Below are 13026 nucleotides of genomic sequence, written 5' to 3'. Positions count from 1 at the left end.
CGTCTTCGGAACATTTGAAGCCCGAATCTTCAAGTGATTGTACCCCGATCTCAAGTCAATCTTCGAGAATACCCTAGCAACCTGAAGCTAATCAAACAAGTCATCAATACGCGTTAGTGGGTACTTGTTCTTGACTATTACCTTGTTCAGCTGCTTGTAGTCAATACACATCCTCATAGAGACGTCTTTCTTCTTCACAAATAGAACTGGAGCACCCCGAGGTGAGACACTCGGTCTGATGAAACCTTTATCAAGCAATTCCTGAAGCTGTTCCTTTAATTCCTTCGGCTCAACTAGTGCCATGAGATATGATGGAATAGAGATGGGTTGAGTGCTCGGCACCAAGTCGATACCAAAATCAATATTCCTATCGGGTACCAAAATCAATATTCCTATCGGGTAGGTCTGCTAGAAATACATCTAGAACATTTCTCATTACCGAAACTGACTCAATGGTAGGAGTATCATCACTAATATCCCTCACCAAGGCTAAGTATGACAAGCACCTCTTCTGAACCATCCGCTGTGCCTTCAGGAAAGACACTACCTTACTAGGAACATGGACCAACAAACCTCTCCACTCCAACCGCGGCAACCCTGACATGGCCAACGTCACAGTCTTGGCGTGACAATAAAGAATAGCGTGATATGGCGACAATCAGTCCATGCCCAAAATAAAATCAAAGTCCACCATACTGAGGAGTAGAAGATCAATCCTAGTCTTATAACCCCCGATAGTGACCAAACACGATCGATAAACACAATCTACCATAATAGAATCCCTAAGAGGCATATACACATAAGCAGGGGTACTCAAAGAATCATGAGACATATCCAAATATGAAGCAAAGTAAGATGACACATACGAATAAGTGGAGCCCGGATCAAATAAAACTGGTGCATCCCTATGACATACCAGAACAATACCTGTGATGATAACATCTGATGCAACACTCTCAGTCCTACCCGGAAAAGCATAACAACAGGCTTGGCCTCCCCCTCTAAGACAATCTATACCGTCCTGTCCTCCACCTCTAGACGGCTGTGCAGGTGTAGCAGTAACTGGAGTAGAAACTATAGCCTGAGTACCCTGTGGAGGTCCACCCCTCCGATGTCTAGGACAATCTCTCACCATATGCCTGGTATCACCACACTCAAAATAACCTCTCTGAGGGCGCGACTGCTGGAACTGAGTCTGATCCAGACGGCTAGAATGATCGATGTAGGCCCCCCTACAGGAGGTGCACTGAAGATGGCTGACCAAAGTGAGTACTCTGAGGTCCCTGAATAGATGGAACATTGCGAGTGACCTGAAGTGCAGATTGTACTAGTCGATTGATGAAACCTCTGTCGTGACGAGCTGATACTGTTGAGAGGGTACCACTAAACCCTCCAAAATTTCGAGGCCTCTTGGCCTTTCTATCCTCCCTCTTCTGGCCACGCATATCTCCAACCTGCGAGCGATCTCCACAACCTTCTGAAATGGAGTATCAGTCTCCAGCTCCTGTGCTATCTTGAATCTGAGACCATAACTGAGCCCCTCGATAAATCTGCGGACTCGATCTCTGACTGTAGAAACCAAAGTGGGTGCATGACGATATAGCTTACTAAACCTCATGGCATACTCGGACACAGTCATAGTCCCCTGATGCAACTGCTCGAACTCTGTGCGCAATGCATCCCTGAGGGTTTGTGGAACACACTCCCTCAAAAATAGATCAGAAAATTGAGCCGAAGTGAGAGGTGCTGCATCAACTGGCCTACTCTCATCATAAGCTTGCCACTACCTATATGCCGACCCCATCAGCTGAAAAGTAGTAAAGTCGACCCCGCTCAACTCCACAATGCCAATAGTGCGGAGAATACGATGGCACTGGTATAGAAAGCCCTGTGCATCCTCAGAAACTACGTCACTGAAAGTTGGAGGAAAATACCTCTTGAGCCTCTCTAACCGCTTTTGCTCCTCCTCTGATGACACTGGCCTGACCTCAGGCTGAACCGCTATCACGGGTTGTACCAGTATATCACCGGGAGCCTAATCAACATGACCCCGCTACTCTAGAGTACGTGCGGCGGGAGTTTGAGCTCCTCCTCCAGTTTGAGAAGTAGCTGGTGCAACTGGGATCAATCCTGCCTAAGCCAAAGTATCGAACAAGCTCAGAAAATGCGCCAAAGTCTCTTGAAGTCTAGGGGTAGTAACATGCGTCTCAGGTGCCTGCTCCCCAATCGGAGCTACTGGTAGCTCCTCAGATGCTGCTCTCGCAAGTGCTCTAGCTTTAGCACGTGACCCTCCTCGGCCTCTGCCTCGACCTCTGCCCCGGCCTTTAGCAACACCGGCACTGGGGGAAGCATTGTCAATAACTGAATCTCGTATTCTCACCATCTGTGAGAGAATATAAAGACAAAGCTCAAATTCCGAAATCAATAAATCTGCACGATAAGGAATGAAAGAAGTGAAATTTCCTAATAGTTCCATAGCCTCTCGAAGATAATACAGACGTCTACGTACCAATCCGCAAGACTCTATTAAATTTTCTTATGACTCGTAGTTCCTATGAACCTAGAGTTCTGATACCAACTTGTCACGACCCAAAATCCCATATTGAGGATCGTGATGACACCTATTCTCTAAGACTAAGTAAGCTTACACATGACGAGATCAACAGAATTAAACCACTTAAACTAGTAAATGGCATAACATAACTGAAAAAGAACAATAGTCATACATCCCCAAAATCGGCAGTATGGAGTCATAAGCTCTATTGCGAGTTCACTAGCAATCTCAAATACAACACTGTTTGGAAATAAAATAAACAGTAGCAAATTATCACTAGAAGGTGACTTCGAGGCCTGCGAGCATCATGCAGGTATACCTTGAAGTCTTCGCAATATCTAAATCAACTCACTAGCGTCCAACACGGTCCTAGGTACCCAGATCTACACAAAATATGCAGAAGAGTAATATAAGTACACCATAAACAATACCAGTAAGTATCAAGACTAACCTCGGTGGAGTAGTGATGAGGTTCAAGTCAAGACACTCACTAGACATAACACTTACATAATATCAATATATAGCTAACAACGGAAAATAAAATCAATAAATGACAACAAAAAGTAAACTTGTAATAACACGGCAAGTAATACACAAAGAGAAAACAATTAAGGAAACATTGAAAAGTTCAACTCATAAAGCCGTACCAATCATAAGAATAACAACAAGAATTACCCCGTGGTACCGCACCTCATAATCACAAATCACAAGTCACAATTCACCCTTATGACGCCGCGTGAGCTTCACAATTTAAAATATTTTTCCGAAATAGCTTCACGCGCTTTAGCCCCTTTATCTTGCTGCGTATGCATCACAATGAAGTATTTTCCCTTACTAGCAACACACGCATAAGCCCCCTTATCTCGCCGCATGCGCATCAGTATACACACCACTCTTATGCCACTGTATGCACATCTCAATCACAACACAACAATCAACTGCACACACAAGTATATGCGATCGTCAAGTAATAAAGTGACTAAAGGTCGGATGTCGAACCCATGAGGACTTATGATTAACTATTAACTAAATTAGACTATCCTAATTGTCTAAATAAGAATTAAACCTAGAAGTATATGACTCTAATCTAATTAAAATAAAAAGAAAACAAATAAGGAACTCTGAACAAAGGAAGAGTAGATTTTTATGTTATCAATGTGATAAAAACGATCTAGGGTTATGGGCTATCTAACATTCCTATTGTATTATCTAACATTCCTATTGTATTCTTCAATTAAATTGACTAACTAATTTATCTAGCTTATTGGTTGACATGGTTAATATTGCTCATAAGAATTTGTTGAACTCTTACTCGCCTATTCAAGCTAAACTAATGCCTATATTTCTATGGAGTTAGAATCAACAAGAACTCATTTATAATTTCTATACATCAACCAAGCAAGACAATTAGGTATATATCTAGCCTAACCGCGAATCCATTCCCTGATGCCCAGGTTCAAGAACTTGCTCTACTCAATCCTATATGGAATCTATAATTCCCACTTTCGAGTTCAACCCTAGATTTGTAAGTAGTATTCAATTGGTGATCAAGCAATCAAATAATTAAGCGCAAGATTGAATAAATAAACCAATATGATAATCAAGAAACCAAAATCAATATCCAAATAACAATAGTCACGAAAGAACCACAACCCTAGAATGTGAAGTTTAGCTCCACATAGACATGGTAGCCAAAGAACAAATCATACAAAGAAACATAAAAATTACAAAGTTTGATGGAAGAAAGATGAAACCCGGCCTCCACGACGGCTCTGTGCTTTCCCTTCGTCCAAAAGTTACTCTAAAAACGTTCCCTCCCTCCAAAATAAGTTTATGACCCCTTTTATACGAGTTGGGGGTCGTGTCGGGCCGAAATAACCAAGTCTTGGGCGAAATAGGACAAGTCCCCGCTTCGAGCGTCCGGGCTAGCGCTAGACAAACCGAAAGCTTTTTGCAATTTCAATCTCCGTTGCCAATTTACTTTCCTCCAAAGTGTCTTTTGCCTAATCTTTCTTTTCTAATGTCTTATTTAGTTTGCTGCTTCAATTTAATTGGAATATCTCAACTAAACTCTAATGCCACATAATCAAGTCTACGTTACATCATCCAAGATCCCATCAAAATACGTTCATTCTTTATTTCACTTGGTTTCCTCCGCATTGAATGATTTTGGTCTTCAACATAAAGACTCCTTTTAATATTAATTCACCATATACTCCAAATTCGTCATTTTGTTCAAAATCCATCTCCAATGTACCTGCATTATCCATTAACACCCAAATAAGTATAAAACTCTATAATCAAACTGAGTTGGGCGTATTCAATATCAAATATAACCAAAAAGCGATAAAAATGCGAGTAAATTAATATCGAAACATATGAAAATATGCCCAACATCACTACCCCACTTAAACGTTGCTCGTCCTCGAGTCAACCAACACTTTACACTATCTTTGAGCACTTAACATATTTAATACTTTTGAAGCACACTATACCAATGAATATGGTTGATAGAAATAATTAAACATTAGTATATGTAATCACATACACTTCCCTTTACTCATGCCATAATTCAAAAATATTCAGAACAAAGATAACATACTCATAACAATCCTAACCTCAAAAACCAACTCAATGTCACAATGCACTCATGGCGAGAACACCCAACATCATAGAGAAGTCTAATAACATTATCTATCCCTCGTGAAACTATGTGCCCTCACAACAAGAATAAGAGAGTAAGTTGAATCCATGAATCAAATGCTCAAATATATTTTACAGAATCACATCTATCAAAGAAAACCGCTCACTCTCATAAAGAAGTCACATGCATGCAATTGTTACCATAGACTTGCCCTTAATGTAAATCTCTACTGATGTAGGCTCACTCAGTCTAAAATTAATTAGCACTTTTTCATGGTTGTAATGTGGGCTAAGGGACGGAAAGGATATATTTAGGAATATTGGTTCACCCTCCTAAACAATTTAACATATCACATAATCAACTTTAAACGCATATTTCCTCAATCCAATTTCAACTTCACAAACAATATCACCCCTAAAAATGTTCCCTCTTTCTTTAAGCACTACTTTAATTTATACTCCACTAGCAAGAACAAAACAATAATTTATTCACCTATTCTTTTTCCTTCTCTTTTTTCTTCTTCAGATTTTTCTTCTTTTTTTTCTTTTTCAATTTCTGCTAGTAGTGTATTATTTTACAAAATAAGTGTACCCTTCTTTCTTTCATTGGTTCCACTCAAAAGTCACCCCACACTTAGTCCCTTTTTACTTCTTTTAGCGCTCATTTTACAATTAAAGTATTTTAAGAGGTAAAAGGATAAAAACAATGTCAATTAAGAACAAAAGGGTATAGGCTCGTAATGTGGGTGCTAAATAAAAGTCTATAGGCTCAAAAGGGGTAATTAGGGATAAATTTTATTTATGGCAAGCAATAAGATAAAAAATATCAAAGAAAGCCTAAAATCATTTCTCAAACCGAGCATCACCTAAAATTTCGCTTCAACTCACATACCGGGTAAGTTCTAGACTCAATCACAAAAATCTCATAACAAATGGCACATGACTCACTAAGGGACGATCCCATTCTAACTCTCAACTAATGCAAGTATTCACAAAGCCACGAGATATTAAGCATTTAGCACAAAGTGAACATAAGTCAAGTAAACGAGACATAGGCGCCACAAAACATGCTATCCATTTTATAAAGGCCTCATGACCAATTTTAAAACATAGGGAAGGTACTATACATGCCATAACCTAAATATGCTACTATCAAATAAGTCAAGAGCGCCTAGATTCATCTTTCTTCCTCCATTTATTTCCTACATTCTAATCTACTCTAAAAAATTAAAAATTACTACCCGGTTCAAACTACATCCCATGGAAAAGAACTGAGACACAAAGAAAAACCACGGGGGATTATTACTACCTAAAAAATAAAAAGACATACTTTTGTATTATTATTATTATTATTTTTTAATTTTTTTGCTAGACTTTAATTCCTCAAGAAAACTGTCTAGGAGATCCATCATCAGGACAAGTCCAATATTTTTCGATTTTTTCTGTTTTCTTTTTTAATTTTAGAATTAATCACCTAAAATGCTACACTACTATAAAAAACAAAAATACGAAACTGAGAAAAATAAAAAATTAACATATTAATATAATACTACTAATGATCTAAAGGAATTCTCCCGCCCCACACTTAAAATAGTGCAGTATCCCCAATGCACAAATAAAGTAAAAAAAATAACGAGGGTGGACAAAAAATTCCCTGAAAGGCCAAAGGTCGAAGCACTAACAGCTCATGGGGTACTAAGACTTCTCCCAAGGATGGTCCTTTGTGCGGGCACCCCACACTTAGTTCCAACCATCTGGATCACTTTTGCACACTTTCTATGGCTTTGCTCCATATGCTCAAAATCCTACAAAATAAAACAACACTACAAAAATAATAAAAAATAAAATAAACCAAAAACAAACAAAAATAAAAGAAAGTAGTAAAGTTGGGTTGCCTCCCAACAAACGCCTAATTTAACGTCATGGCACGACTCGAACCATTTTTTTCTCCACCTTGAACTTATGAATTGTACCCCTAACATGGCATCCAGTCTGCGGTTATGCTCTAGTGGTGGGGCTACAAAGATAATCAGGCCAAGTAATAAATTTTTCACTCTGCACTTCTCGGCCTTTAGATGAGGAATGTAATTTTTGTTTTTCGGCACATCAAATTCAAAAATATAGGCACACTCATCCTCACTCTTTGACTCCCCCATAGGTTCAGATGACTCGATTACTATCTCACTATCTAAACACAATGTGGAAAAATAATTGGAGTGAGGTCTAATGCGCCCTAACTCATGAATTGTACTACTATTTACATCCCCGTATATACATATAGTCAAGTCTCCCAAATTAATATTATCTATTCCCTCATATGACTCTAGAGCACTCTTCTTAACAATGGCATCATCAAGAAAAACATGGTCTAATGATTGGTATTCTTGTTTTAGCTCCTCAATTTGGTCTAGAAGATTTTTTTCAGCTTCACATAACTCTTCATTAAATTATTGGGCGTTACATGCATCAACCTTTGCACTCAAATCTGCATCCAAGTTATGCACATCCAAGCCAAAATTGTCAATTTTATGTGCAAGAAATTATTGGGCGTTACACGTATCAACCTTTGCACTCAAATCTGCATCCAAGTTATGCACAACCAAGCCAAAATTGTCAATTTTATGTGCAAGCTCATCTCTCTCTTTAGACCACTCACTCACCAACGTTGTTAGAAGACAACATCGTTCCGCATTTTCCCTTAATCGAGAATATTCGTCCCACTACCAACCCTTACTCCCATATTCAAATTCAGACCTCCCAGAGTTCAGGTTATAACAAGCCCAAAAAGACGGGCCATAAAATTCTTCTGTCAACCAAGTGTCTTCATCAATAACATTACCTTCGGATATTTCATCCCCAAATGTCATGTTGAGAGAACTAGAAACACACTAAGAGAAAGATCAAATTGTTATAAAAATAAAAATATTTACAAAAAGTAAAAAAAACTTGTAAAGATAAAAGTAAAAGTTTAATCCTTAGTTCCCTAAGACTTAATGTGAAGACCAGTAGTTTTTTTTACATCAAAGAGCCATATAAAAAAGGATCTGCAACAGGGGAATGCCCAGAAAATTCGACAGGGCAACAAGGAGAGGTACAGGTTAATTGACTAAATATAAAGGGATCAAGAGGTGTGCTGTGAGGTAAAACTCCAGTACAAATCCTTAGTTCAATATCCCAGGAATGGATTGACACAGAAATAGCAGCTAAATATGCCAGAAATTCAAAAAAGAATAGCATCAAAGCAGGCATGCTAGAACAGATGAACAGGTTCGAATGGGCGAGTCAGCGTCTTTCCAACGGTTTTATGGAAGAACCGCATAGCAGCAAATGGACCAGCTCATCACCTTCATCAAGTAGGATATACAGGGAAGATTTTCTGGGAGAGAATGCATATGTTCAGACATGGATTGTGCCCCAAATATGGAAGCTAAAATGCACTTTCATCATTCGCAAATGCTGGTGGACAGGGAGGGAGGCAGCGAATAGCCACTTCATTACACCTCGATTTGGAACATCAGTGAAATGAAAACTGTATATGCACATGAGGCTATCGCATACAATGGATTTGGAATACACAAGTATTGAGCAGTACACTTTCACGGGCCATTTTGACAATCAATTGTGCGCAAATGCAGAAAGTAGCTATGTCTGCAATAGGCTAGTTTTTATAAAAGTTTTAGACATTATATTTCATATTCTTAGTAGTTCATTTTGTAATATCAGTTTTGGGTATCACAAGCCCAAAATTGATAATAGGACCTATTTAGTAGTCATATCTTACGGTCTTACTGGTCGTAAGACAAGATGATACTTTGTTTTATTGCTTTATTATTTATATAAAAACTAGCCCTAGGCGCCTCGCCTAGTGGATTTGCTAAAAAAAAAAGTCTGATCTAGAAAAAAAAATGAGCTGGGAGTGAGGAGAGAGAAGCTCTGGCGACTCCCAAGCGATTTTGAGGCGATTTCACATTCGAGAGCTCTCATGGCCTCGCCGGTCGGCGGCCAACCATCTTTATCGGCTAGTCAGCCTCCCCCCACCCTCGCCCCAAACTCTACTTCCCCAAACACCAATCCCCTGCCAATGGATTACTCAAAACTTCTCAAACCTAGTACGTTAAATGCATCCATGCATGAACGAGCGACCACTATTGAACCTATTCCCCTTCATAGAGCTGCGTTATTGAATTGCGACGAACCTGCTGTCAAGTTTACAGAAGAAGAAGTGGAAAGAATGAACGTGATCAAAGGCCTACAGTATGCTATCATTGAAAAACTATCTTATGGCTGGCCAGACCTATAATAGTTACGTCGCATGATCCTTGGACAGTGTGGTATCAAATGAGAGTGTAATATTGGTGTTCTAAGGGACATGCATGTTCTAATAAGAATGACATTATGGCAGGATTTTATTAGTTTTACGTCAAAGAATGCTCATTACATTAAGGACAAGGATGGACACGAGTATCAGTTGAGGCCTTTTATTTATGATTCTAAATTTAAAGTTGGTGAGGAAACTCCTAAAGCCATGGCGTGGATATTGTTTCCAGGTTTGTTACCTACATTTTTTGTTAAGGAATGTCTATTTTCCTTAGCTTCAGCAGTGGGGAAGCCTTTGCATCTAGATATGGCTACTATCAATAAAACTAGACCTAGTTGTGCGAGGGTGAAAGTGCTAGTTGATCTTCTAGCTGAATTACCTAAAAACATTAGAATGGATATTGAGAATGAGGCAACTGGTGAGACAAGAATAGAATGGGTAAAGATCCAATATGATATGCTTCCTAAATATTGCAAAACTTGTAAGTTGCAAGGACATGATGAGTTTAAATGCTGGAGACTGCATCCAGAGTTGTATGTGGAAAAATACAATGCAAAACAACCTGTGAAGGAAGCTGATCAAACAATGCTAATCAACAACCTTTGATGATTCTTTCTAGTGGTAAGGTTGTGGGCAGTGTAGATGGAAATTCAAAGGAGCAGTGGAAAGAAGTGAAGGATAATCGAGTTAAGGCTATTGCTAATCAGACTGAAGTTCAAGGAAAGACCGGAAAAGAAATTGTTCCAGTACAGCAAGGTGAAAAGCAACAAGGTAATGGAGGAAATAATGGTAAGAATAGTGGAAAACAGAATGAAATTCAAAGTAAGATTGGGAAAGAAATAGTACCAGTCGACCAAGGAGCAAATAACCAGGTTCAAGTGGGAAATAAGTTTGCAGTTTTAGAGGTGATGGATGATGAGGAAGAAAATGGTAATCAATTGATGTTAGTGGATGATCAACCAAGTCCTAGAAATCCAGTAACTAGGGATCAAATAACAGCTCAACAAAGGCAGAAATCTAATGCTAATAATGCTAGGAAGTTAAATCCAGCAGCACCAGTTTTTAATCCTAATTCAGTTGGGATTGGTTCAACTAATGGTTGTGTGGATACCACTCCAACTGGGAAAGGGAAGGAGACAAATAGAGCTAAGGAATCAACTGCTCAGTGGGTACAAAGAACCTTCAAGGACAATGCAGTTGGTATTAATACATCATGTCAGGACATACCATCACAAGATACTCTTGTGGATAGAGAATTGGCCAAAACCACTGACAATCAATCTTCTGGAGCTAAGACAAGGAGTGATTTTCCTAAGGTGAATGAGAGAGTTCAATGGAGTGGAGGTAGGCTATGGTCTGATCAAATTGAGGAGGATTCTGATGAAGGTGAAGTTCCAGATGGAGTACCAGCTGATGATGAACCAATTGATGATGATCAAGAGGGAGAGGAACAAAGTGTAAATGGAGATCCCATTGTTACAGGTAAGAACACTTCTGAAGAAAATCCAAACAATGTTAATATGGAGTCCAATGAGCAGGAAGCAGGCAAGGATAGGCAAGTTGCAACAAGAAGTGATGGAATAGGTACAGAGAATTCTGAAGGGAGAGGGACTGATGCTGTTGATCCAGAAGGAACAAGGGAGATTGCAGTACAAAATGTGATTGTTGATGATAATCAAAAGGAGATTGCAAATACTGGGAATGAGCAGCTGCTCAATGCACAACCTCCAGTTCAACCTAAAAATACTGTTCCATTGGAGTCCACACAATTGAAGTTGCAGAAGAAAGGAGAGGAACAAGCTATGGTGCCTAAACTTCAAAAACCAAATACCGTGGATGCACTGGGAGTTAATGATGCCAATGATGTAGATGAAGAAGTTGACAGAACATGCAAGGATTTGGATCAAGAATCTACAGCCCAGAATTTCCTCAATGTAGCTAGGCAGGGTGATCTATCACCTAGGCATATTGAAAAGGCTAAATCAGCAGCAAAAGGAAGGAAGAAATAGTAGAAAGACAACACTGCTGTGCATACAGGTGGTGTACAAACGAGGATGACTCTGACCAAATCAAATAATCAGTAATGGATGCACTTATCTGGAATATAAGGTCAGTAAACACTCAACAAGCTTTTGAGAGGCTTATCAAGATGCATAGGCAACACCATTTTGAATTTATAGGATTAATGGAGCCAATGCAACAAGCTAGAAAATTGGAGAGATATAGAAGAAAAATTGGTTTTGCGCAAGCAATTGCAAATGTGTCAAACAAGATTTGGGCTTTCATTGATGAGGTATTTGATGTTACTATTATGTATAACATGGTTCAACAACTGACACTACGACTTTTCCATACTGAAACACATGTAGAGCTTATTCTTACTTTGGTATATGCTAAATGTGATGCCATTGAGAGAATAGAATTATGGGACTCAATGTATGCAATCACAAGGGACATGTCTGTTCCATGGCTTATAGGTGGAGATTTTAATGTTATTTGGGATGAAGAAGAAAAGTTTGGTAGATTGCCAGTGTCATTGAATGAAATAGATGACTTTCGACACTACATCAATTCATGCAACTTATTTGATCTTGGCTTCAAAGGTAGTATATTTACTTGGTGGAATGGGAGGGCAGAAGAAGATTGTATTTTCAAGAGGCTAGATAGATGTCTAGCAAATGTTGAATTTCAGCAAACTTTCCCAGGAATTGAAGTAACGCATCTGTCGAAGATTGACTCAGATCACAACCCCATGCTACTGAAGTGTGACATAGAGGCTGCTCCACTGAATAAACCTTTCAGGTTTCTTAATTTTTGGGTCAAGCATGAGTCATTCAAAGAAGCACTGAGAGAGAACTGGCATGCAGACTTCTGTGCAAATCCATTTGTCATGTTCAATTACAAGTTAAAGAAGCTAAAAAAGGCATTGTCAGCTTGGAGTAGAGCAATATATGGTGACATATTTCAGAAGATTACAAGTTTGGAGGAAGTAGTTATGGTTCATGAAGCTCAGTTTGAAGCTAGTCCTACAAAGATGAATAGAGAGAGACTACAAAAAGTGCAGGCATAGCTGATCAGATTCCTTTCCTTGGAGGAACAATACTGGAAACAGAAATCAGGAATGGCTTGGTTCAAAGATGGTGAAAGGAACACCAAATTCTTTCATGCTCAAGTCAATGGTCGAAGGAAGAGGCTGCAGCTCAAAAGGATTCAAAACAGTCAAGGTAACTGGATTGAGGAAGATGAAGAAATTGCTGTTGAAGCAGTTAAATTCCATGAAGATCAATTTAGAGAAACAACAGTCCCTACATCATTTGACATAATAAATCATGTGCCTAGACTGGTTGATATGGAGCAGAATTCAGAACTGGTGAAGCAACCAACAAAAGAAGAGCTTAAAAATGTAGTGTTTGGTTTAAATGGAGACAATGCAGGGGGCCAGATGGTTACACAGGCAGCTTCTATCATTCATGTTGGGACATAATTGGAGATGATCTATTTGATATGGTAA

At 39.0% G+C, this 13026-nt stretch overlaps 3 protein-coding genes across 3 annotated transcripts; all 3 read left to right on the top strand.

Annotated features, from left to right (window-relative positions):
• The first annotated feature begins 9584 nt into the window (after window positions 1-9584).
• On the top strand, window positions 9585-10121 carry LOC117277635 (uncharacterized). The gene has a single exon (XM_033657028.1). It carries the CDS (start codon window positions 9585-9587, stop codon window positions 10119-10121), a length of 537 nt encoding a protein of 178 aa, XP_033512919.1.
• LOC138892327 (uncharacterized) lies at window positions 10121-11524 on the top strand. Its single transcript, XM_070176034.1, has one exon. The coding sequence runs from the start codon at window positions 10121-10123 to the stop codon at window positions 11522-11524; it is 1404 nt and encodes a 467-aa protein (XP_070032135.1).
• A 74-nt stretch (window positions 11525-11598) lies between these two features.
• Window positions 11599-12585, top strand: LOC138892326 (uncharacterized). The gene has a single exon (XM_070176033.1). It carries the CDS (start codon window positions 11599-11601, stop codon window positions 12583-12585), a length of 987 nt encoding a protein of 328 aa, XP_070032134.1.
• Window positions 12586-13026: the final 441 nt, after the last annotated feature.

This window comes from Nicotiana tomentosiformis, chromosome 5, assembly GCF_000390325.3.
Source record: "Nicotiana tomentosiformis chromosome 5, ASM39032v3, whole genome shotgun sequence".
In the NCBI taxonomy this organism is placed as follows: domain Eukaryota; kingdom Viridiplantae; phylum Streptophyta; class Magnoliopsida; order Solanales; family Solanaceae; genus Nicotiana; species Nicotiana tomentosiformis.
This window is presented reverse-complemented; position numbering and strand designations above follow the sequence as displayed.

Coding starts and splice junctions, on each gene's coding strand:
- LOC117277635 (XM_033657028.1), top strand. CDS start 9,585: ATGACATTATGGCAGGATTTTATTAGTTTTACGTCAAAGAATGCTCAT.
- LOC138892327 (XM_070176034.1), top strand. CDS start 10,121: ATGATTCTTTCTAGTGGTAAGGTTGTGGGCAGTGTAGATGGAAATTCA.
- LOC138892326 (XM_070176033.1), top strand. CDS start 11,599: ATGGATGCACTTATCTGGAATATAAGGTCAGTAAACACTCAACAAGCT.